General features: G+C 50.7%; 1 protein-coding gene across 1 annotated transcript in view; it reads right to left on the minus strand.

The window, feature by feature from the left end:
• The window catches only part of PLXND1 (plexin D1), a 158,872-nt gene that overhangs the window by 51,128 nt on the left and 85,319 nt on the right, over positions 1 to 22,425 (minus strand). Inside the window, exons 9-18 of the mRNA XM_088450238.1 lie at positions 21,468 to 21,572; positions 19,976 to 20,065; positions 17,686 to 17,779; positions 6,691 to 6,860; positions 4,872 to 5,023; positions 3,761 to 3,860; positions 3,401 to 3,540; positions 2,241 to 2,411; positions 1,589 to 1,679; positions 1,143 to 1,415 (exon numbers count right to left, since the gene is read on the minus strand). Coding sequence (XP_088306364.1) covers positions 1,143 to 1,415; positions 1,589 to 1,679; positions 2,241 to 2,411; positions 3,401 to 3,540; positions 3,761 to 3,860; positions 4,872 to 5,023; positions 6,691 to 6,860; positions 17,686 to 17,779; positions 19,976 to 20,065; positions 21,468 to 21,572 — 1,386 coding nt within the window. The remainder of the gene's footprint in view (positions 1 to 1,142; positions 1,416 to 1,588; positions 1,680 to 2,240; positions 2,412 to 3,400; positions 3,541 to 3,760; positions 3,861 to 4,871; positions 5,024 to 6,690; positions 6,861 to 17,685; positions 17,780 to 19,975; positions 20,066 to 21,467; positions 21,573 to 22,425) is intronic.

Genomic DNA, 22,425 nt, shown 5'->3' on the forward strand with positions numbered 1-22,425 from the left:
AAACAAAGAAGACCTGGTTAAGGACTATAAAACGCCTTACAGGTAGTGTTATACACCAGACAGGTTCTGCCACCGATGACCAATGCTGGAAATGTGGTGGACATAGAGGAACTTTCCTCCACATCTGGTGGACTTGTCCCAAAAGACTACTTTCTGGGATCATGCACAAACAATGTTGGGCTCAGGACCCATCCTTGGGTCTATCTCTTGAAAATGGAAAAAGTGTTGGAAAATGGGTAAAAAGTGGGGGGGGCCTGGTAGTTTGGGGGGCTATTTGGATGAGACAGGTGTTTTTGAGATTGCAGGAGGCCGCAGTAGGTGTATTTTTGAGTTTTTTTAAATCTTCATTTTAGAGATATCAAAATATACTAGTACCAATTTTCATGTACCCCAAATTTAACTACGGTAGATATTTTTCAGAAAAAACATTGCTTTCTATCATTTTTCCACAAGTATGCAAATATGCATATAACAGCTCTTTGACACAAAATAAGATCACTAAATACTTTTATTAGGGCTGTTACTACTATTCTATATTGATTCCCAAGGTCACTGAAGCTTTTTATGGGGTACAGACTGACTTCCCCCAAAATAGACGTCCTTTTCGCTAGTTTCGCTTTGTAAAACACTCGCCTATCCGCGTTTTCACGTGTTTTACAGCTGAATAGGGCGAAAACTGGAGACGCGCATGGAAAAAACATTGCATCAAAACAGGTGAATGAGGCAAATTCAGTCCGCTATTCACCAGACGGCACTTTTCGCGGCTAATTGATTTCGGCCCTTAATCTCAAAAAACTATCCGAGATGGGTAGAATGATATCATACAGCACGGCCATGTCATTTATTATATTGTGATGTCTTAAATGATAGGATAATGGGTCCTGATGTGGTACATTTTTCTTTATTGACATAATAAACTCAATAAAATTGGGCATATTGGCACACCCCTCCTTACGTTCATTTGTATGTCTACTTATCTGTTAATATTTGGATTTTGTATATATTTTTTATCTATTTTATGTTTGTTACATATATCTGTGTTTTAAAAACAAAAAACAAACTTAGAGACAAACCATTATATCTAACAAACAATAGTATCAGATCAGGCTACAGTTCCGCCTTGGTGACCATTTATTCCTTACATGTATGGCCAGGGTCAGGGGTTCCCCAACATGGTGCTTGATCAACTTTTCCTTGTTGGCTGTGAAGAACAAGGGGTCGGGCTGATACTCCAGGTTGAAGCTGCTGCTTGCAGATTCCTCCTCATCGGTGTCATTGCTGAGATCCGTATGATCATCGGACAGGAAGAGCCCATTGATGCAGAAGTCCAAGCTGTAGTTTTTCTTCTCCAGGGTGGAGTTTAGGGCAGTTGGAGAGGGGCAGGTGATCATTACGTCGCTGTGGACTGTGCAGTTCTAGGAGAGAGGTTTAAGACGCCGTCAAGACTCCGAAAGTTTCCGCCCACTTTGGACCTAATTCAGCATCAAACATTACCAAGAATATTCGGCCTTCAGCATGAACGATTAATTCACTAGAAGCCCAGTGATCGTGTCCATTATTTTATTGTTGTAGTAACGATGAGGCTTACCACTTGTTCTCCCTTATGATTCTTTATCTTCATTCCAATGTCCTGCACCAGGTCAAACCTTTCTCCGGTCAGGGTGATAATCCGGCCGCCACTAAAGACGACACAGGAGATTATGTGAGCATGTCAATGCGGAATGAACATGCCACCGCACATTTATCAACGCAAAATAAACACCTCCCCCGATCTGCCCACGCGTGCCCACTTTCCGCCTAGTTATGCCCACCCACTACAACGTAAGCTCCACTTCCTTTGAGAATTGTGAAGCAGGACTGTCTCATCGAAATCCGGACAGTACCTCTGCTATCATACCACAGTGTCTGCCACAACCTAACTATACAGCAACCAATCAGCTTCCAGGTAGCATTTATCAAGTACATTCTACAAAATGATAGGTAGAAGCCGATTGGTTGCCATGAGCAACTTCTCCACTGGTCCACCTCTCCACTGCCTAATACATCAACCCCATGGTGAGAACGTAACATCGGAGACTGAATATATACTGCAACCTTTGGAATCTTCTGCACAAGGCAATGTACCTTCATATCCAACATAATCGCCTACTTGCAGGCCAATATCTCCACGCCACCAGCCGTGACATTACAGAGCTCGCTAGACACAACGCTGTCACCCACTGAACGCGAGACCTCCTTACCTCGCATGACTTCGCTTAGGTTCCATGTTTACGATCACTGGGTTTTCCCTGTACTGAAAGGTAAGGTTGCCATTTAGACATGATTTCCCTTCAAACTTGACACAGACCGGAGCGGTCATGAGAAGGGCTCCGATAGCTGGTACGGTGCACCGGATACTGCTCTCTGTGCGTCTTGGAAAATAAAATGAATCAATCGCGTTAATACAAAAGGATGATAAAGGGGGAGATGTATCAAGGCTTGGAGGAAGATAAAATGGTGTAATTGACCAAAGCAACCAATCAGCTTTTAACTGTCATTTCAAAGACTGTGCAGGATAAATGACAGAAGCTGATTGGATGCTTTGCGTAACTTCTCCACATTATCTCTCTCCGAGGCTTGATACATCTCCCCCAAAATGAGCTAAAGATGGGAGGAACAGGAGAAAGAGACAACCGAGACTGAGATGTGAGTGGCAGCAACAGAGAAACAATTGGTGACAGAGGAGCTGATTCAGACCCGGACGCTAAACTGCGCTCTCTCGCAGCCAAAAGGGGCCGGGTATGCAAATTCTGCGATCGCACTGTCTGGTGTAAGGACGCCGTCTATGTCTTAGAGAGCGACGGCAGAGCGAACGCACGCCAGGCTAAGGACGCCCACTTTTCTCTCTTAACACACGTTATCTCCAGGAAGTGTATGATTAATCAATAACATTGAGAGCCATCGGAGCTGCACGCAGCGCTTTAGTTAGCCCCTACCCCGCCGCAAGCACTGCGATCACTGCAGGCTGAAATACAACCAAGTGACGTGTGCAATGACGCTTCCATGCTAATTATGCGCACCCATAAAACGCCGTTTTGACGCCCAGACACGCCTGCACCACTCCCCCGTTCACAAGCACCTTCCCCTGTTACCACCCACAAGCGGCGCTATCTGTCACTCAAAGTAGCGTCCTGTCTGCGTACTACGAGCTTATGATTTCCGGACGCAATGACTGGTTCGTGTATGCGTATTTTGATGCAAACGCATGCGCAGACAGGCGACAATCGCCCATAGCGTGCGTCCGCGGCTTAGCGTCCGGGTCTGAATCAGCTCCTGCATCTGCGATAAGCATGAGACAGGCTGAGAGTTGGGAGAGCGCTGCACTGTTAGGAGAGCGTGTGTAGCTTGTTTTGCGGCTCACATTAGGTCCCTGCACGCCAGGATGTTGTTGAACAAAACACGAACTTCTCCACCGATGTCCAACTTTCTCCCAGAGATGGTAAGCTTGGTGCCCCCAGCGCGTGGGCCCAGATTGGGAAATAGAGCGAGTACTTCCGGCTCCTGCACATGACGGGACAGAGGAGATGATCAGTGTATAGAGATACACTGTGTGCTAAATGGTCTATAATATAATGAACAATGAGAACCGTAGAGGACGCTGTCCCCATGCATGTAACGCTGTTATCGTATGAATGTCATGTCTCCTGTGTGAGGAACGAATCATTGTGCCCAAACTTATCAGCCATTGTGTCTGTGTCACAAGGTAACGGATCCTTCTTACCATATATGAATACTTCTCCTTGGAGCGGCTGCCTCCATTTACATCCACCGTCACCCAGTCACTGACCTCCATAGGTGACGCTCCGGTCACACACACAATCCTGGGGATAACGAAAACAATTAACCTATAAATAGTTATATAGGACTTGGTAGTGATAAAGTGGAGAGAGATAAAGTACCAGCCAATCAGCTCCTAACTGTCATTTTCAAACACAGCCTGTAAAGTGACCATTAGGAACTGATAGGCTGGTACTTTATCACTCCTCAAGGCTTAGTACATCTCCCCAATATTTTACTGTGTCTGTGTGGCATCAATTACTTTATTTATATTAGAAGGGCCTGTTACATTAAATATCCGTGTACATAGACGCGGGTTTGGTGTCCAGTACACGGACACAGGTTTGTGGTCTGGTACATAGACGCGGGTTTGTGGTCTGGTACATGGACGCGGGTTTGTGGTCTGGTGCATGGACGCGGGTTTGTGGTCTGGTACATGGACGCGGGTTTGTGGTCTGATACATGGATGCGGGTTTGTGGTCTGGTACATGGACGCGGGTTTGTGGTCTGGTGCATGAATGCGGGTTTGTGGTCTGGTACATAGACGCGGGTTTGTGGTCTGGTACATGGACGTGGGTTTGTGGTCTGATACATGGACGTGGGTTTGCGGACCGGTACATAAACACTGATATAGTGCCTGGTATATGAACATAGGAACAGTGCAAACTTCTTCATAGATGTAAGGGGGCGGGGTGAAGGGGAGACGAGACACAGGATTGGCCAGATCCAATACACTAATCTCAATATAAGACCATAAAAACAATGAAGCCTGGCTTACATGAACTTAACTGAAGTATGAGGAAAGCCAAGAAGACAATAGAAAACTTTATGAAAACACACAAGCAAGTGAATAAAGCAGGGGTTCCCAAACTCCCTCCTCAAGGCACCCTAACAGTCCAGGTTTTAAGGCTATCCATGCTTGTGCATGGATGGTATAATCAAACGGACTGATGCACCTGTGCTTCAGTATGGATATCCTGAAAACCTAGACTGTTAGGGTACCTTGAGGACGGGGTTTGGGAACCACTGAGTGATGAATTGTACATAACACTCACCTATCAGACACCAGATATTCCTCCGGGATCGGGACACAAGAGATGTTTCCAATTTTGACCTTGCTGAGAATGTCTTCATATCGGCTCCCAAGGTTGCGCCCTTGTATTGTGAGCAACGTGCCACCAAACAGGGGCCCATTTACTGGCTCAATCTGAAGGGAGTAAGAAGGAACAAACATCACTATTAATAATACAGGGGCCACAAAGCTAATACCCAGGGCCAGTGGCGGAACTACACAGGGTGCAGCCGCTTTGAGGCCTGGAGATGAGAGGGCAATGTTGGGTCACCCCCAACGTCCCAGGCCCCTGTTTCACCAGAAATCCCTGGTATGACCCCAGACTCACACATGATCAGGAGAGGACTTTGCTCTACTATTTTGAGGGGGGTACAGGTAAAAAAAAAGAGGTATTTCCAGGCCCACGCCAAAATGTAGCTATGGGACCCAGCGATGCACAATTCTGCTCTTGCACAGGACCATACAGAGTAACCGAGGGCCACAGATCAGAGGTCAGGGAACAGGGGTAAATTACCCCACATGGGGTAAAAATTAAATTCCTAGGGGGTAATGGACGGACAGCCGGGCATGCATATGAATTATTGTATAATATAGAAAGATTCATATGCATGCCCGGCTGTGCCGCAGGGAGGCTCTAAGCCGGATGCCCGCTGAGATGTTACTACCAGCGGGCGCCCGGCTCCTTCCCTGCAGCACCGCGTTAGCCGGAGGCTGGATTTCTATTCTGAACTCCAGCTTCAGGCTCTCTCCATGCGCACTATGGGAGAGATGTCATGACGGCACTACAGGGACATTATATGGGGGCACTACTACAGGGGCATTATATGGAGGCACTGCTACAGGGGCATTATATGGGGGCACTGCTACAGGGGCATTATATGGGGGCACTACTACAGGGGCATTATATGGAGGCACTGCTACAGGGGCATTATATGGGGGCACTACTACAGGGGCATTATATGGGGGCACTACTACAGGGGCATAATATGGGGGCACTACTACAGGGGCATAACTATGGGGGCACTACTACAGGGGCATAACTATGGGGGCACTACTACAGGGGCATTATATGGGGACACTACTACAGGGGCATTATATGGGGGCACTACTACAGGGGCATAACTATGGGGGCACTACTATATGATTTCCTTCCTTTCAAATCAAGGTGGTAACGTCGGCGTATCTAAATATATTTTGGGGTAAAAGGTAAAAAAGTTCCCTGACCTCTGCCATAGATGATGTCGCAATATTTACAGGTTCAATCTCTGTCATTGTGAGTCATGTCTAACATCCAGCAGAGGGGTGGACTGATCTGCATGTATTTGTATTCAAAGCAGAATTTATGTAAGTTGGCGATTTTTCCTTTAAAGTTTGTTAGAAAACGTCACACGATACAAGGATCACTGGCTAAATGAATATGATCTGATCACTTTTATGCTATCCATATTCCCGACATTACTCAGAGCCTTGGTATATGTTCTATGCTCTATACAGGAGAGAACAGACAGACGTAGAAACATGCATCGGCCCCTCTCCTGTGGTGCAAAAACCTCAATCGCTTTTTCCAAAATGAAAAAGTACTTAAAGCTCTATAAAGTACAAGTAATACATCTATATCTGAGGCATGCTGGGACATGTAGTTCTGCTCCACAGACACTGGAGAGCCACATGCCCTGAGCGAATTGTGAACGTGTTTAAACTCTACAAAATGGTTCAATGTGAAATTTAATTTCCAGATCCCTATCTGCAAAAACAAACATCTTCCCTTCCCCCCCATCCCCTCCGCCATATATAAGCATTACCTTCCTGATTTCTGGAGGTGGGCAGCTGTTCTTGGTAGATTCACTGGAGGATTCACTGCTCAGCCTGCAGGAGGCGCCGATGTCAGACCAGGAGCATTTGTGTTTTAAATATGTCCGCCCGATGCACCGTGAGCAGTCTGTGGTTTCCGCTGCGCAGTTATATACCTCAACTGGAAGGAAGAATGACACACAGGCTCACAGGCCCATCTTACGGCACTACAGGATACAGTGACTCAGTGTGGGGGCAGCATGGAGGGACGGGCAGAAATTGTTTGCAGGAGCAGAGTAACTTTAAAAGTGGAACTAGAGGTCACAAAAATATTCTGATGTGATACAGAGGAAGTGAGATAGCATCAATGTCACCTTTTCCACAGAGGCCTGATAATATCAACCAGAAGATGCAGCCATTATCCTGTAACAATCTACCCCACGGCACGGGCTTGAATGAATGAATGAATATACTGTCCTGTTAATTGGCTTCATGTTACTGTATTGGCCTTTTTAAAGATCGCATTTATTTAAAATTAGATTTTTATAAGTCAGTATTAAATACCAATTTACCACCCCTAACCTATGCCATACAGGATGGGATGCAGTCAGGAAGCCGATGGTCGCAATGCCGACCGCCGGCTTCCCGACTGTCAAATCCCGGCAAGGTACTAATGACAGGCGTTGAAATCCCGACACCTTTCATTAGACCTACGCCGGGAGCCCGACACCCGGCATACCAATCAAAGGTAAGCAGGGCGCCGGGCGTGGACAGCCGCAGGGGGGGGAGGGTTAGGTTAGGGGCTCCCGGGGGGGACTTAGGGTTAGGCACCCCCCCAGGAGGGTTAGGGTTGGGCTAGAGGAAGGGGGGGTTAGGGTTAGGCACCCCCGGGGGGAGGTTAGGGTTAGGCACCCCCCCGGAAGACAGGTTTAGGCTGTGGGGAAGGGGGGGGTTAGGGTTAGGCACCCCTAAAGGAGGGTTAGGGCGTAGAATAGGGTTAGTTGTACTTACCTTTTTTAGCTTCGGGATCTTCACCCCTGCCGGGTTTCCGCTGCCGCAGCCGGCTGTATATCATACTGAGCTATACGAGCTGCACCAGGTAGTCTCTGCCATATAGGATCAGTGGCCAAACTTGTAAGATTGGGATCAGGTCGAACAATGGGATCATGGCAGTACGCCACTTAGTCAGAACCAATACTGCAGGGGTGTGGCCGCTGCAAGGCTCCTCCCCCTAGGAACCAACTGCTTCCTAGCCGTGGCCCCTGGCCCGTGCTTGCTCAGAGAGGCCCCTGTCCTGCTCTTTTTAGGCACTTGGGAGGCTAAAGCAGCATCAACGGGCCCTTAGGCAATTGTAGTTGTGGGGCCCGGTGATGCGCTGTTCCAGCCCTGGCTGCGTCCAGTGTGCGCACTTTAATTTAATAGAATGGAATGAATGATATTTTCCCTACACTGTAGTGAGGAGAACAATGAAGGGGAGTATTTGCATAGAAAGCTGACTAGTGATGGTTTCAATTAAAACAATCTGCATCCAGCTCATATTCGGAAGAACGGTTTGCCAAATCTTCAAAATACTGATGTAGGTTACTAAGGCAAAGTAAACAGAATTTAAAGGCAAATTATAAGAGAACAATATTTTGCCGCTCTCTTTTCCCCCTCTCACAGCACCCGGTCTGGCGCCCTCTGCCAGCGCTAATTGCCGATCTACCCCACTCCCACGTCAGCAGTGTGACCATAGCTCACTATGCAGACTGTATATCCACTCCGCTTACTGACACATTGCTACCCCCTGTCTGAGCGGTGCCGTGAAAAACGTTAGGACCTGATAAATAAATTAATTTCCAGACTCATCCTCCTACGCAGGCAAAGCTTCCTGCTTCTTTCTTCAAAGGGATATTTTATGATTTGGGAGGAGCGGGGTCAGATTCAGCAGCCGGTTATCAGTCTGCGCTGTCACCGTGTATATATTATATATCATTTAGTGTTAGAATGGGAGGCCTGTGAAATATGCCATGTCCAGCCGCTGGGGTTAGCGTGGCAAAAGGCAGGATTACGTAGGGGATGTGAGCCCACCATTAACTCCAGTCAGCGGTCTCAGTAGATAGGAAAATAATACATTTATGAGGTATAGATTGCAGTAAAAGCCTCCTTATAATGGAATTCATCTTCCTCTATCTATAGTGACTTACAGCAGGGGGTGCATTATTCCTGAGAGCGCACACATTTTTCTAACAAGCGGTGACATCAGAGCTCTCACTTTATACATATATCATTTACCATAGACTACACGTATTAACATCAGTTGTGTATTACATGAAATGTGTGAGCATTCGGCCTTTTGGCTGCTATGGGGACTGCGAAAGCCGTAACTAGACTTTTTGGTGTCCTGTGCCAGAAAGAGCATTGGCACCCCCCTCATTTTTCAAAGGGACATAATGCACCCAAAAAAGGGCCAAGGCCCCATGGGGAAGGGCCAGGGAAGAGATAGGAGAGGCCAGGAGATGCTGGGGATAAATGGGGACATAATATAGTGCACCTGAGAGAGGGCCATGGCCTCATGGGGAAGGGTCAGGGAAGAGATAGGGGAGGCCAGGAGATGCTGGGGATAAATAGGGACATAATATAGTGCACCTGAGAGAGGGCCATGGCCTCATGGGGAAGGGCCAGGGAAGAGATAGGGGAGGCCAGGAGATTCTGGGGATAAATAGGGACATAATATAGTGCACCTGAGAGAGGACCATGGCCTCATGGGGAAGGGCCAGGGAAGAGATAGGGGAGGCCAGGAGATGCTGGGATAAATAGGGACATAATATGGTGCACCTGAGAGAGGGCCATGGCCTCATGGGGAAGGGCCAGGGAAGAGATAGGAGAGACAAGGAGATGCTGGGGATAAATAGGGACATAATATAGTGCACCTGAGAGAGGGCCATGGCCTCATGGGGAAGGGCCAGGGAAGAGATAGGAGAGGCCAGGAGATGCAGGGGTTAAACAGGGACATAATATAGTGCACCTGAGAGAGGGCCATGACCTCATGGGGAAGGGCCAGGGAAGAGATAGGGGAGGCCAGGAGATGCTGGGGATAAATAGGGACATAATATAGTGCACCTGAGAGAGGGCTATGGCCCCATGGCGAAGGGCCAGGGAAGAGATAGGGGAGGCCAGGAGATGCTGGGGATAAATGGGGACATAATATAGTGCACCTGAGAGAGGGCCATGGCCTCATGGGGAAGGGTCAGGGAAGAGATAGGGGAGGCCAGGAGATGCTGGGGATAAATGGGGACATAATATAGTGCACCTGAGAGAGGGCCATGGCCTCATGGGGAAGGCCTAGGGAAGAGATAGGGGAGGCCAGGAGATGCTGGTGATAAATTGGGACATAATATAGTGCACCTGAGAGAGGGCCATGGCCTCATGGGGAAGGCCTAGGGAAGAGATAGGGGAGGCCAGGAGATGCTGGGGATAAATGGGGACATAATATAGTGCACCTGAGAGAGGGCCATGGCCTCATGGGGAAGGGCCAGGGAAGAGATAGGGGAGGCCAGGAGATGCTGGGGATAAATAGGGACATAATATAAGTGCACCTGGGAGAGGGCCATGGCCTCATGGGGAAGGGCCAGGGAAGGGATAGGGGAGGCCAGGAGATGCTGGGGATAAATAGGGACATAATATAGTGCACCTGAGAGAGGGCCATAGCCTCATGGGGAAGGGCCAGGGAAGAGATAGGGGAGGCCAGGAGATGCTGGGGATAAACAGGGACATAATATAGTGCACCTGAGAGAGGGCCATGGCCTCATGGGGAAGGGCCAGGGAAAAGATAGGGGTGGCCAGGAGATGCTGGGGATAAATAGGGACATAATATAGTGCACCTGAGAGAGGACCATGGCCTCATGGGGAAGGGCCAGGGAAGAGATAGGAGAGGCCAGGAGATGCTGGGGATAAATAGGGACATAATATGGTGCACCTGAGAGAGGGCCATGGCCTCATGGGGAAGGGCCAGGGAAGAGATAGGGGAGGCCAGGAGATGTTGGGGATAAAATATGAGATATGGTAAGAACTTACCCTTGTTATCTCTATTTCTACGAAGTCCATAGGGTTCCACAGGATACCTTGGGGTATAGGTGTGACGTCAGTCGCAGGGCACCAAAGAGTTAAGCTTTCAGCCTCCCAGGATGCACTGGGTCCCCCTCCTATACCCCGCCCCCGAGCCTAGGCACCTCAGTTAGTTACCAAGCCATAGGCCGGAGGAGGAGAAGGAAGAGAGAGAACAAAGATCTGGACACATACAAGAATCACATTCTCACCAGAGGGAGACGGAAAACCGGTGACCAGAGTAAAGCCCATCTGCAGCACAGGTGCGACAGGGCGGGAGTCCTGTGGAACCCTATGGACTTCGTAGAAATAGAGATAACAAGGGTAAGTTCTTACCATATCTCATATTTTCTACTTCAGGGTCCATAGGGTATCCACAGGATACCTTGGGGATGTCCCAAAGCAGTATCCTTTAAGGGTGGGGACACTCCTGTGCTGAAAGGAGAATCCGCCGCCCGAAGGAAGCATCCTGAGAGGCGAAGGTGTCAAACCTGTAATACCTCACGAAGGTATGGACAGAGGACCACGTAGCAGCCTTGCAGATCTGGACTGCAGAGGTACCACGTCGAGCTGCCCACGAAGGACCCACAGACCTAGTGGAATGAGCCTTCACAGAAGGAGGAACCGGCAGGCCTTCATGAAGATAAGCTTCAGAAATAGCCATACGGATCCAGGCTGCCAAAGTTTGCTTTGAAGCAGGCCAACCCTTTTTACGGAAGCCATAGAGGACAAACAAAGCGTCCGACTTCCTAAACGAAGAAGTGCGGTCAACATAAGTCCTTAAGGCCCGCACAACATCCAAAGAGGCCTCACCCACGGAAAGACCCGGTGAGTTAAAGGCCGGAACAACGATTTCCTCGTTAACATGAAACTGGGAAACAACTTTGGGAAGAAACTCGGGCCGAGTGCGGAGCACTGCCCTGTTCCCATGAAAAACCAAGAAAGGGGGTCTACAAGAAAGAGCCCCTAACTCAGAAACACGTCTGGCCGAAGCAATAGCCAGAAGGAAAACAGTCCTAGCTGTTAGCCATTTAAGATCCACTGAGCCCAGTGGTTCAAACGGCGGTCCTTGGAGAGCCCTCAGGACCACAGCCAAATCCCAAGGCGCCACAGGTGGAACAGAGGGCGGCTGAATGCGGACAACACCTTGCATAAAGGTGCGCACATCCGGCATTGTAGCAATCCTACGGTGAAACCAGACAGACAGGGCCGAAACCTGTACCTTCAAAGAAGCAAGGCGAAGCCCATGATCTAGTCCCGCTTGCAGGAAGGCGAGAATCCGAGACAGACGAAACTCCCGCGGTGCATAACCTCTCGGTCGACACCACTGGAAGAACGTATGCCACACGCGATGGTATATCCTCGCGGAAGACGGTTTCCGAGCTCGCAACATGGTACGCACCACAGAGCTGGAAAACCCCCGGGACCTCAGCATGGCCGTCTCAACAGCCACGCCGTCAAAGACAGCCGAGTCAGGTCCGGGTGACGACAAGGACCCTGAGACAAGAGGTCCGGTCATAGCGGCAACCGCAGAGGCCTGTCCACGGACAGACCCTGAAGGTCTGAGAACCAGTGCCGTCTGGGCCACGCGGGAGCTATCAACAGGAGCGTCCCTCCTTCCTGTTTGAATTTCCGTATTACCCGTGGAAGAAGGGAGACCGGAGGGAACAGATATGCGAACCGGAACGTCCACCGGACGGACAGAGCATCCACCAGAGACGCCCCTTCGTCTCTTGTGCGAGACCCGTACACCGGCAACTTGTTGTTGTGCCGGGACGCCATGAGGTCGATCTCTGGAAGACCCCATCTGTCCACCTGTAGTTGAAAAACGTCCGGGTGCAGGGACCATTCCCCCGGATGAACGTCCTGGCGACTTAGAAAGTCCGCCTCCCAATTGAGCACTCCCGGGATGAAGACCGCTGATATGGCCGGAAGATTGTACTCCGCCCAAACCAGGATCCGAGACACCTCTACGAGAGCTGCCCGGCTTCGGGTTCCTCCTTGCCTGTTTATGTAGGCCACGGTGGTAGCGTTGTCCGACTGGACCTGTACCGGGTGACCCTGGAGAAACCGATGTGCCTGCTGGAGAGCATTGAAGACCACACGGAGTTCCAAGATATTGATTGGAAGCTCCGCTTCTGTCGGAGTCCACCTGCCCTGGAACAGATGTGGACCCGAAACTGCTCCCCAGCCCCGAAGACTGGCGTCCGTTGTCAACAGGACCCAATTTGGAATCCAGAACGGACGTCCCTCGCTGAGGTGGGTCGTTTGTAACCACCAAGCAAGGGACAGGCGAACCTCCGGGGTGAACACAATCGTCTGGGACTTCAGAGACTGAGGCAGCCCGTTCCACTTTGACAGGATCAGGTGCTGCAGAGGTCTGGAGTGAAACTGGGCATATTCCACCATGTCGAACACCGACACCAAGGAGCCCAGTAACCTCATCGCCGAGTGTAGAGACACCTGGCGGCTGTGCAGACAACTGCGCACCCTTGACTGTAAAGCAGAGATCTTTTCCTCCGTCACGAAGATCTTTTGCTGTCCCGAGTCCAATAAGGCTCCAAGATGCAGAATCCTCCGAGATGGGATTAGAGTGGACTTCTGCCAGTTGATTAGCCAGCCGTGCCGTTGCAGCAGGGCAATGGTCAGGTCTAAGTGGCGTAACAGGAGCTCTGGAGATCCCGCCACCAATAACAGGTCGTCCAAGTACGGCAACATGCGGACTCCCTGCAGCCGCAGAGAAGCCGCCATGACCGCCATCACCTTGGTGAAAACACGTGGTGCTGTCGCCAGGCCAAAAGGTAACGCCCGAAACTGGAAGTGGTCGCTGCGGATTGCAAACCTGAGGAACTGTTGATGGCGCAAAAGAATAGGGACATGCAGGTAAGCGTCCTGTATGTCCAATGACACCATGTAGTCCCCCGGTTCCAGCGCCAGAATGATGGACCGTAGGGTCTCAATCCGAAACTTCGGTACCCGCAAAGACTTGTTGAGTGCTTTGAGGTTGAGAATCGGACGATACGACCCATTGGGTTTCTGTACCAAAAAAAGATTTGAATAGAAACCCTGGCCCCTCTGGGAGAAAGGAACAGGCACTATAACTCCAGCCTGGAGCATAGTGTGCAATACCTTCCGCAGCTCCGTAGCCTTGTTCCGGTCTGATGGTAGACCCGTGGTGAAGAATCGAGCCGGGGGTCTGTGCCAGAAGGAGAGGGCGTATCCGTGGGAGACCACCTCCAGAACCCAAGTGTCTGTCGTAGTGACCGACCAACACTGGGCGAACTGCAGCAGGCGGCCTCCCACCCTGGGATCCCCCAAAGGGAGGCCCGGACCGTCAGGCCGCAGGCTTGTCATCTGGCTTGAGGGCCGGACGTCTGGTACTCCATGCCTGCTTCCGGGGCTTGACCGATTTCCTAGGGCCAGCCTGACGAGGAAACGACTGTGGTTTGGGCCTGCCCTGGGCCCTAGATGACCGAAAGAACGATGGTCCAGAACCAGAAGGAGCAGCGGCTGATGGGAGACAAGCCGATTTGGCTGCCGCCAGCGTGGCCACAATCTTATCCAGATCCGGACCGAAGAGAACTTCTCCGGTAAACGGCAAGGCTTCCAGACCCTTCTTGGAATCTGCGTCCGCCTTCCAGGATCGCAGCCACAAGGTGCGACGAGCAGCTACCGCTGCTGAAGAAATTCTAGACACCAGAGTACTAATGTCTAGAGCCGCCTCGTTGATGTAAGTGGCCGAATCACGGAGATTGCCAATCAACTCCGCCTGTTCGGCTGGACAGTCGGAATCAAAAGAAGCCTCTAATGAATCCGCCCAGTGCTCCATCGCTCTGGCAACCCAGCAAATGGCCATAGCCGGCCGTGCTGCCCCCCCCGCAAGGGAATAAGCGGACTTCAGGCAGATTTCCACCTTGCGGTCCGTAGCATCCTTAAGGGAAGACATGGATGGCATCGGCAATGTGGCACTACGGACAAGACGGGTCACGTGAGAATCCACCTGTGGAGGGGATTCCCACTTAGCAAAATAATTATCCGCGAACGGATAAGCCACCGCCAGGCGTCTCTGCGGCTGGTATCTTTTGTCAGGCTGTTTCCACGCCTCCTCTAAATGGTCCACCAACTGACCCGAAAGAGGAAAGACTGTGGCATCGCCCTTCACATCTTTGAAAAAGGCATATTTAGACTTAGCCGCTGGGGGAACTTCGTCCTCAATCACCAAGGCAGTGCGGACCGCCCGAATAAGTCCAGGAATATATACTTTGGACTTAGCATCAGCGTCCTTAGTATGGAGAGGTTCCTGATCGTAAGGATCCAGAATCTCCCCATCATCAGACGTCCCTTCGTCATCCTCATAAGGAGCGGACAGAGACGCCACCGGCCGTTTATGAGGCCGCATCACAGACTCCCCTTGCAATACATCCGACAAGTGCTGTACAGAACTCGTCAGGGAGTTAACCCACGCTGGCTCCTGAGAAACCGGGAGCGGGGAAATAGGGAGACTGTGGGGTACCACCAATTGTCGTGGGAAACCCTGCATGGGTGACGACACCACAGACTGCTGGGAAAAACCCATCGGAGTAAACGCGGGCTGCGGAGCTAACTGGCCCACTAAAGCTGTTAGCGCCTGAGCGAAACAAGCCCAGGGCGGCTCCTGTACCGGTGCTGTAACCGTAAGAGGCCGCGCCATGGACAAACACTGCCGGCAAAGGCCCTCCGCGCTACCCTCCCCCTCCGCTAACGGTACTTTACACGTGGTACACTGTAGCTGGAGGGGAAAATCACTTTCAGACATGATGGCACCATGTATGTGACCCCTCTCACCAATTATATATTAAATAGGCGAGAGACCACCCTGCAGCACCGCACCGCAAGGGCTTAGCAGAAAGAACAGGGACAGTAATAAAGCTGACATTTTAGAGAAGAAAAGTTACAGGCAGCGCTGATCACTCAACTACACAGACACAGGGCCTGGTAGGACACAGCGCTGCATACACAGACCTGACCACAGCGGAGGAGAGGTATGCGGGGGGACCCAGACCACGATGCTTCCGTCCAGTGCTTCCAGCAGCGTTCACCATGCGTTGGAGAAGATGGCCACCGAGGAGCAGAGAGGAGGCTGGCCTGGGGGAGGAGCGCTGACACAGGGCCAGTCAGCACAGTGCAGAGAGGGCTGTGTGCAGCAGGGGAGGTGCCGGCTGTGAGACAGGGAAGGCGCGCTCCCCTGGCATGCATTTAACCCCTGGGACGCCGCAGCGCTACCGCTCTGCTGCGGTCCGCTGTCCCAGGGGGTAGTGGAAGCGCAGGTTGGTCGCCTGGCTCCACGCTGCAGCCAGTCCCCAAGGAGCCCCCTGCCTGGGGACTTAGGACCATGTGATCAGCGGGGACCCACCGCGGGACCCCGCTGCTTACCTCTGTCCCCCTTGAATCCGGCCATGGTCCGGAACATCTGGGGTCACCGCTAGCTGTGACCCCAGATGCCCACCAGCATCCCCGGATCAGTACCGGCGTTCTGGTACCGGCGGGGTGTAGGGAAGACAGCATGGACGTCAGGACTGACTGTCCATGCTGTTCATCCAGATGTGCAGCCACAGCTGCATGAAGAAAAAGCTTCAGGGGCTCTTCTAGCCCCCACTCCAACAGGTGCACCCGACTCCGGCCGGGCACCAAACTAAACTGAGGTGCCTTGGCTCGGGGGCGGGGTATAGGAGGGGGACCCAGTGAATCCTGGGAGGCTGAAAGCTTAACTCTTTGGTGCCCTGCGACTGACGTCACACCTATACCCCAAGGTATCCTGTGGATACCCTATGGACCCTGAAGTAGAAATAGGGACATAATATAGTGCACCTGAGAGAGGACCATGGCCTCATGGGGAAGGGCCAGGGAAGAGATAGGGGAGGCCAGGAGATGCTGGGGATAAATAGGGACATAATATGGTGCACCTGAGAGAGGGCCATGGCCTCATGGGGAAGGGCCAGGGAAGAGATAGGAGAGACAAGGAGATGCTGGGGATAAATAGGGACATAATATAGTGCACCTGAGAGAGGGCCATGGCCTCATGGAGAAGGGCCAGGGAAGAGATAGGGGAGGCCAGGAGATGCTGGGGATAAATAGGGACATAATATAGTGCACCTGAGAGAGGGCCATGGCCCCATGGGGAAGGGTCAGGGAAGAGATAGGGGAGGCCAGGAGATGCTGGGGATAAATAGGGACATAATATAGTGCACCTGAGAGAGGGCCATGGCCTCATGGGGAAGGGCCAGGGAAGAGATAGGAGAGGCCAGGAGATGCTGGGGATGAAATAAGAGGAAGCTACAAGCAAGAATGATAATAAACATAAATTTGACAGGCCCAAACAGTACCCCCTGACCTGTGGTGCCCTGTGCGATGGCACCGGCCGCACTACCCTAGCTACGGCCCTGGGCACTGCTCATTTAGTTAGGAATTCAATTGTTTTATCGTGTACGCAGCTCCCGTCTAAAGTGATGGGAGCTATTCAATTGTGTTTGGGCGCCCATCACTATCGCGGATGTCTTGTCCCAAACTGCGGGGGGTTAGTAAAGCAGCTAATCCCATCTAAAGAAACAGTAAAGGCACCCAAAAGTCAAGCGCAATGCGGCTAAGGCGCCCAAAAGCCCCAGAAGGCTGCGATAAGAAATCTGCGATTAGTAATCACTTTAGACGAGAGCTACGGGCACCCAAAACAATTGAATTCCCCCTTTAGAGTCTATTTCATTTGACGTCAGTCGAACAAGCAACATTCCCCGGAAACACTGGTCACAGGTCGTTCCTCTAGTTTGTTACTTTAACTGGTTATCTCTAGTCTATATCTGACAATCTGGGCACCATTATCACTGACTAGTTGCTGGCGTCATACACGGTTATTCAGTACAGATACATAGTAAATGCAGTTAGCTCACCAGTCAGCCAATCTGGATTGTCAAGAAATTGTCCTGAATGGGTCATCAGCTGCAGATTCACCGGGAATCTCTGGCTGCTCTCAGACGTGTGCAGCTGCCGGGCAAAGAATCAATCAGTCTGTGCCGTTTCCCATATATACACTGTACAGGTCAATATATACTATTGGATGTATGGTATGGACTGACTGTGAAATGCATAGGACAATATGTTCTATAGACTGTTAGTGACATGCACAGGCAACACGTTCTATAGACTGAGGGATCTATCTACTAAGCCTTGGATGTAGATAAAGTGGACAGAGTAAAGTACCAAACAACCAGCTCCTGACATTTTGCCAATACAGCCTGTGACATGGCAGTTTGGAGCAGGTTGGCTGGTACTTTATCTCCGTTCACTTATCTCCATCCAAGGCTTAGTATATATACCTTCTACATTGACATGCACAGGACAACGCGTTTCATAGACTCACAGTGACATGCACAGGACAAGGAGTTTCATAGACTTACAGTGACATGCACAGGATGACGCGTTCCATAGACTGACAGTGACATGCACAGGACAAATCATTCCATAGACTTACAGTGACATGCACAGGACAACGCGTTCTATAGACTGACAGTGACATGAACAGGACGACGCTTTAAATAGACTTACTGTGACATGCACAGGACAACGCGTTCCATAGACTGACAGTGACATGCACAGGACGTCGCGTTCCATAGATTGACGGTGACATGCACAAACAACGCGTTCCATAGACTGACAGTGACATGCACAGGACAACGCGTTTCATAGACTTACAGTGACATGCACAGGATGACGCGTTCCATAGACTGACAGTGATGCACAGGACAACGCGTTCCATAAACTGAAAGTGACATGCACAGGATAACACGTTCCATAGACTGACAGTGACATGCCAGGACAACGCGTTCTATAGACTGACAGTGACATACACAAGACAACGCGTTCCATAGACTGATAGTGACATGCACAGGTCAACGCGTTCCATAGACTTACAGTGACATGCACAGGACAACGCGTTCCATAGACTGACAGTGACATGCACAGGACAACGCGTTCCATAGACTGACAGTGACATGCACAGGACGACGCGTTCCATAGACTGACAGTGACATGCACAGGATAACACGTTCCATAGACTGACAGTGACATGCCAGGACAACGCGTTCCATAGACTGACAGTGACATACACAGGACAACGCGTTCCATAGACTGATAGTGACATGCACAGGTCAACGCGTTCCATAGACTCACAGTGACATGCACAGGACAACGCGTTCCATAGACTTACAGTGACATGCACAGGACAACGCGTTCCATAGACTGACAGTGACATGCAGAGGACAACGCGTTCCATAGACTTACAGTGACATGCACAGGACGACGCGTTCCATAGACTGACAGTGACATGCACAGGACGACGCGTTCCATAGACTGACAGTGACATGCACAGGACAACGCGTTCCATAGACTGACAGTGACATGCACAGGACAACGCGTTCCATAGACTGACAGTGACATGCACAGGACGACGCGTTCCATAGACTGACAGTGACATGCACAGGACGACGCGTTCCATAGACTTACAGTGACATGCACAGGACGACGCATTCCATAGACTTACAGTGACATGCACAGGACGATGCATTCCATAAACTGACAGTGACATGCACAGGACAACGCGTTCCATAGACTGACAGTGACATGCACAGGACGACGCGTTCCATAGACTGACAGTGACATACACAGGACGACGCGTTCCATAGACTGACAGTGACATACACAGGACGACGCGTTCCATAGACTGACAGTGACATACAAAGGACGACGCGTTCCATAGACTGACAGTGACATGCACAGGACGACACGTTCCACAGACAGTGACATTCACAGGACGACGCGTTCCATAGACTGACAGTGACATGCACAGGACAACGAGTTCCATAGACTGACAGTGACATGCACAGGACGACGCGTTCCATAGACTGACAGTGACATGCACAGGACAACGCGTTCCATAGACAGTGACATTCACAGGACGACGCGTTCCATAGACTGACAGTGACATGCACAGGACAACGAGTTCCATAGACTGACAGTGACATGCACAGGACGACGCGTTCCATAGACTGACAGTGACATGCATAGGACGACGCGTTCTATAGACTTACAGTGACATTCACAGGACGACGCGTTCCATAGACTTACAGTGAAATGGGAGAGAACACAGACTGTTACTGATACACAAACAATTGGCCTCCTTACCAGGACGTTGCTGCATAGGACAGATGAGGAATTTAACCATTTGGCTGGGAAGGTTTTTTCTGTCCCAAAATGACATTCCAGGGCCAGGTCCTAGAGGGTGAGAGACACAGATAACATCTGCTCAGTCTGTGCTGTGTCTTTGCTGTGTATGTGGCCGTGTGGGCTGTGATCTGTGTGTTCTCAGCTACTCTCCTTGTGTCCGTGTGAGTTTCCTCCGGCTGGTCCGCTTTCCTCGCAAAGTGCAGAAACACGCTGGCAGGTTATCTGGCTACTGACTAACTTGGCCGATGTGTGTGTCTGCATGTGATGGGGGGAATTCAGACTGTAAGCTGTGGAATATGTTCCCGACTTACAAATTAGTAAACTAGGTCATGTGTCCACTCCTGTGCTAATGCAAACAGTGCAGGAGATGCATGGATTTGGTTGCCAGGATGGCAATATCTAGCCCTTTGCTTGAATTAAGAGAATGAGCTGCCTATTATATACCAACATACAAAAACAGTGTCACGGGTCATTTCGGGTCCCAGCCGCAGCAATTCGGCCCAGTGTGGTTGCTTTATGCAGTGTGAGCAGATTTATATCTTGTTTATACTTCAATTTTATGTCCATTTAATGAAAATGGGAGGCCTATGCACAGAAGAGGACGGGTCACTGACAGAGGGACAAATGCCCAGCGGGGTAAGCTACATGTACGGGATGTAGACTGTAGTAGCTCATATCATAAGGCTTTATAGGGATACTATGCAGTGTAAATAAATACATACATTTACAACATGTTTCTGTCACTTTGCAGACATTTCAAATGTTTCACTTAACAAAGGGCAGTGGGGCCCATTTATTAATGGAATGCAATGAGGGTATGCCAGTGACGCCCCTGATCGCATTGCAAAAAGTGATCCTATCGGCCGGCTGTATCATCAGGAACATGCAGGGACACGAGCTCCGAAAGGATCCTGTCCCTGCGATGTCTCCGGAGAGCTGCCGGCCAATTCAGGGGGTGGTGCGAATGCGCAGTCCCGCTGACTCCACATGCACATCCGTCATAGCCGGGGAGGGTTCCGGCGGATCCCTCCACCGGCTAATAGTGCGTGGTGTAGCCCACAGGCTACAGCGGCTAACGCCATCTTCAGATGGCGTTAGCTGCGGGGGGCCAATATCTGGAATGCATCACATTCCGGATAGTGGTAAATTTGGATGCATCACAACCCCCATAGAAACCTATGGGGGAGGCGGCTGCCAGCGGTAATGTAGGGATCACAGCAGATATCGGAGATACGTGCTGCGGTCCCTCCTTCATACATACGAGGGATACTTAGTATTTGAGGTAAACCCCTGAAAACGGGTGTTTTGGGGGATTTTATCTCACACACTTTGATAACTGGGCCCCAGTGTGATTTATTGCATGTAGGAGCTGACGGATGTAGGTCATTTAGGAAGAGATAAGGACCCCAGCTGCTGAATTCGGGGCGGGCTGTAGCAGCTCAGGACTTACCTCAGACAAGTTCCCCCGTGCCAGTGTCAGGGTGAAGTCCTTGCTGATTCCCGTTGGGGTGGGTAACATGTCCACGGGGATTATCCTGGGACATTCTGTGCTGTTCTAACGGAGAAGGAAGAGGTTGGCGTTAGTATGTGCTGTACGGTAACATCGCCGCCTCCTTATCTGCGCTGGAGCACGGAACAGCAGCTTGGCCACGTGATAATGGAGGGGCCCTTTCTAACTATATAGGGTGGCATCATCCTACAGTATCAGCTGATCATATCGGACATCTCATTCCAGTGTATAGCAGTTAGATGGGCGTCCCTCACCTTGGTGCAACTACCCAATAGATTGGCTGAAAACAAAGAGAGTTACAGAACTCCAGGTGTACTGCTTAGCTTTCCGGGAAACACTCGTCCCCAAATACTGTTACTCTCTGGCAGGACTTGGCTGGGTGAGGTGACATCGCCTACTAGTTCCTGTCTGTTTCGCTGCTGGCCTTGGCTTGCTGAAGCCTCTTTATCTCAGCAATGATCTTACCGCAACACCCAAGTCACTCCAGGGACTACAGGACAAGGTGAGTAAATCACATGACCAGAAGGACCTTGGCTTGGAACACAGGGCCTGGTTCAGACCCGGACGCTATTTGCGGCCGCTCGCTGGCTAAAAGGGGCCGGCTATTTAAATCATGCGCTCGCACTGCGTCGCGTAAAGCCGCCCACTAAGTAATAGCGAGCGGCCGTACTATGTGCTCGCACCTGTATAAAGACGGCCCCTTTGCCACTCGCAGCAAACGTCATCTCCGGCAGTTGTAGGGTTAATCGGGAACATCGAGAGCCATCGGAGCTGCTCGCAGCGCTTGTGGTAGCCTTTGCCCACCACAACATTGCGAGCAGTTCAGGCTAAAATACAACCCAGTCACGTGTGTAATGACACTACTTTGCTAATTATGCACACCCATTAAACGCCGTTC

Source organism: Taudactylus pleione, unplaced genomic scaffold, assembly GCF_031769625.1.
Source record: "Taudactylus pleione unplaced genomic scaffold, aTauple2 ptg000512l, whole genome shotgun sequence".
Taxonomy (NCBI): Eukaryota; Metazoa; Chordata; class Amphibia; order Anura; family Myobatrachidae; genus Taudactylus; species Taudactylus pleione.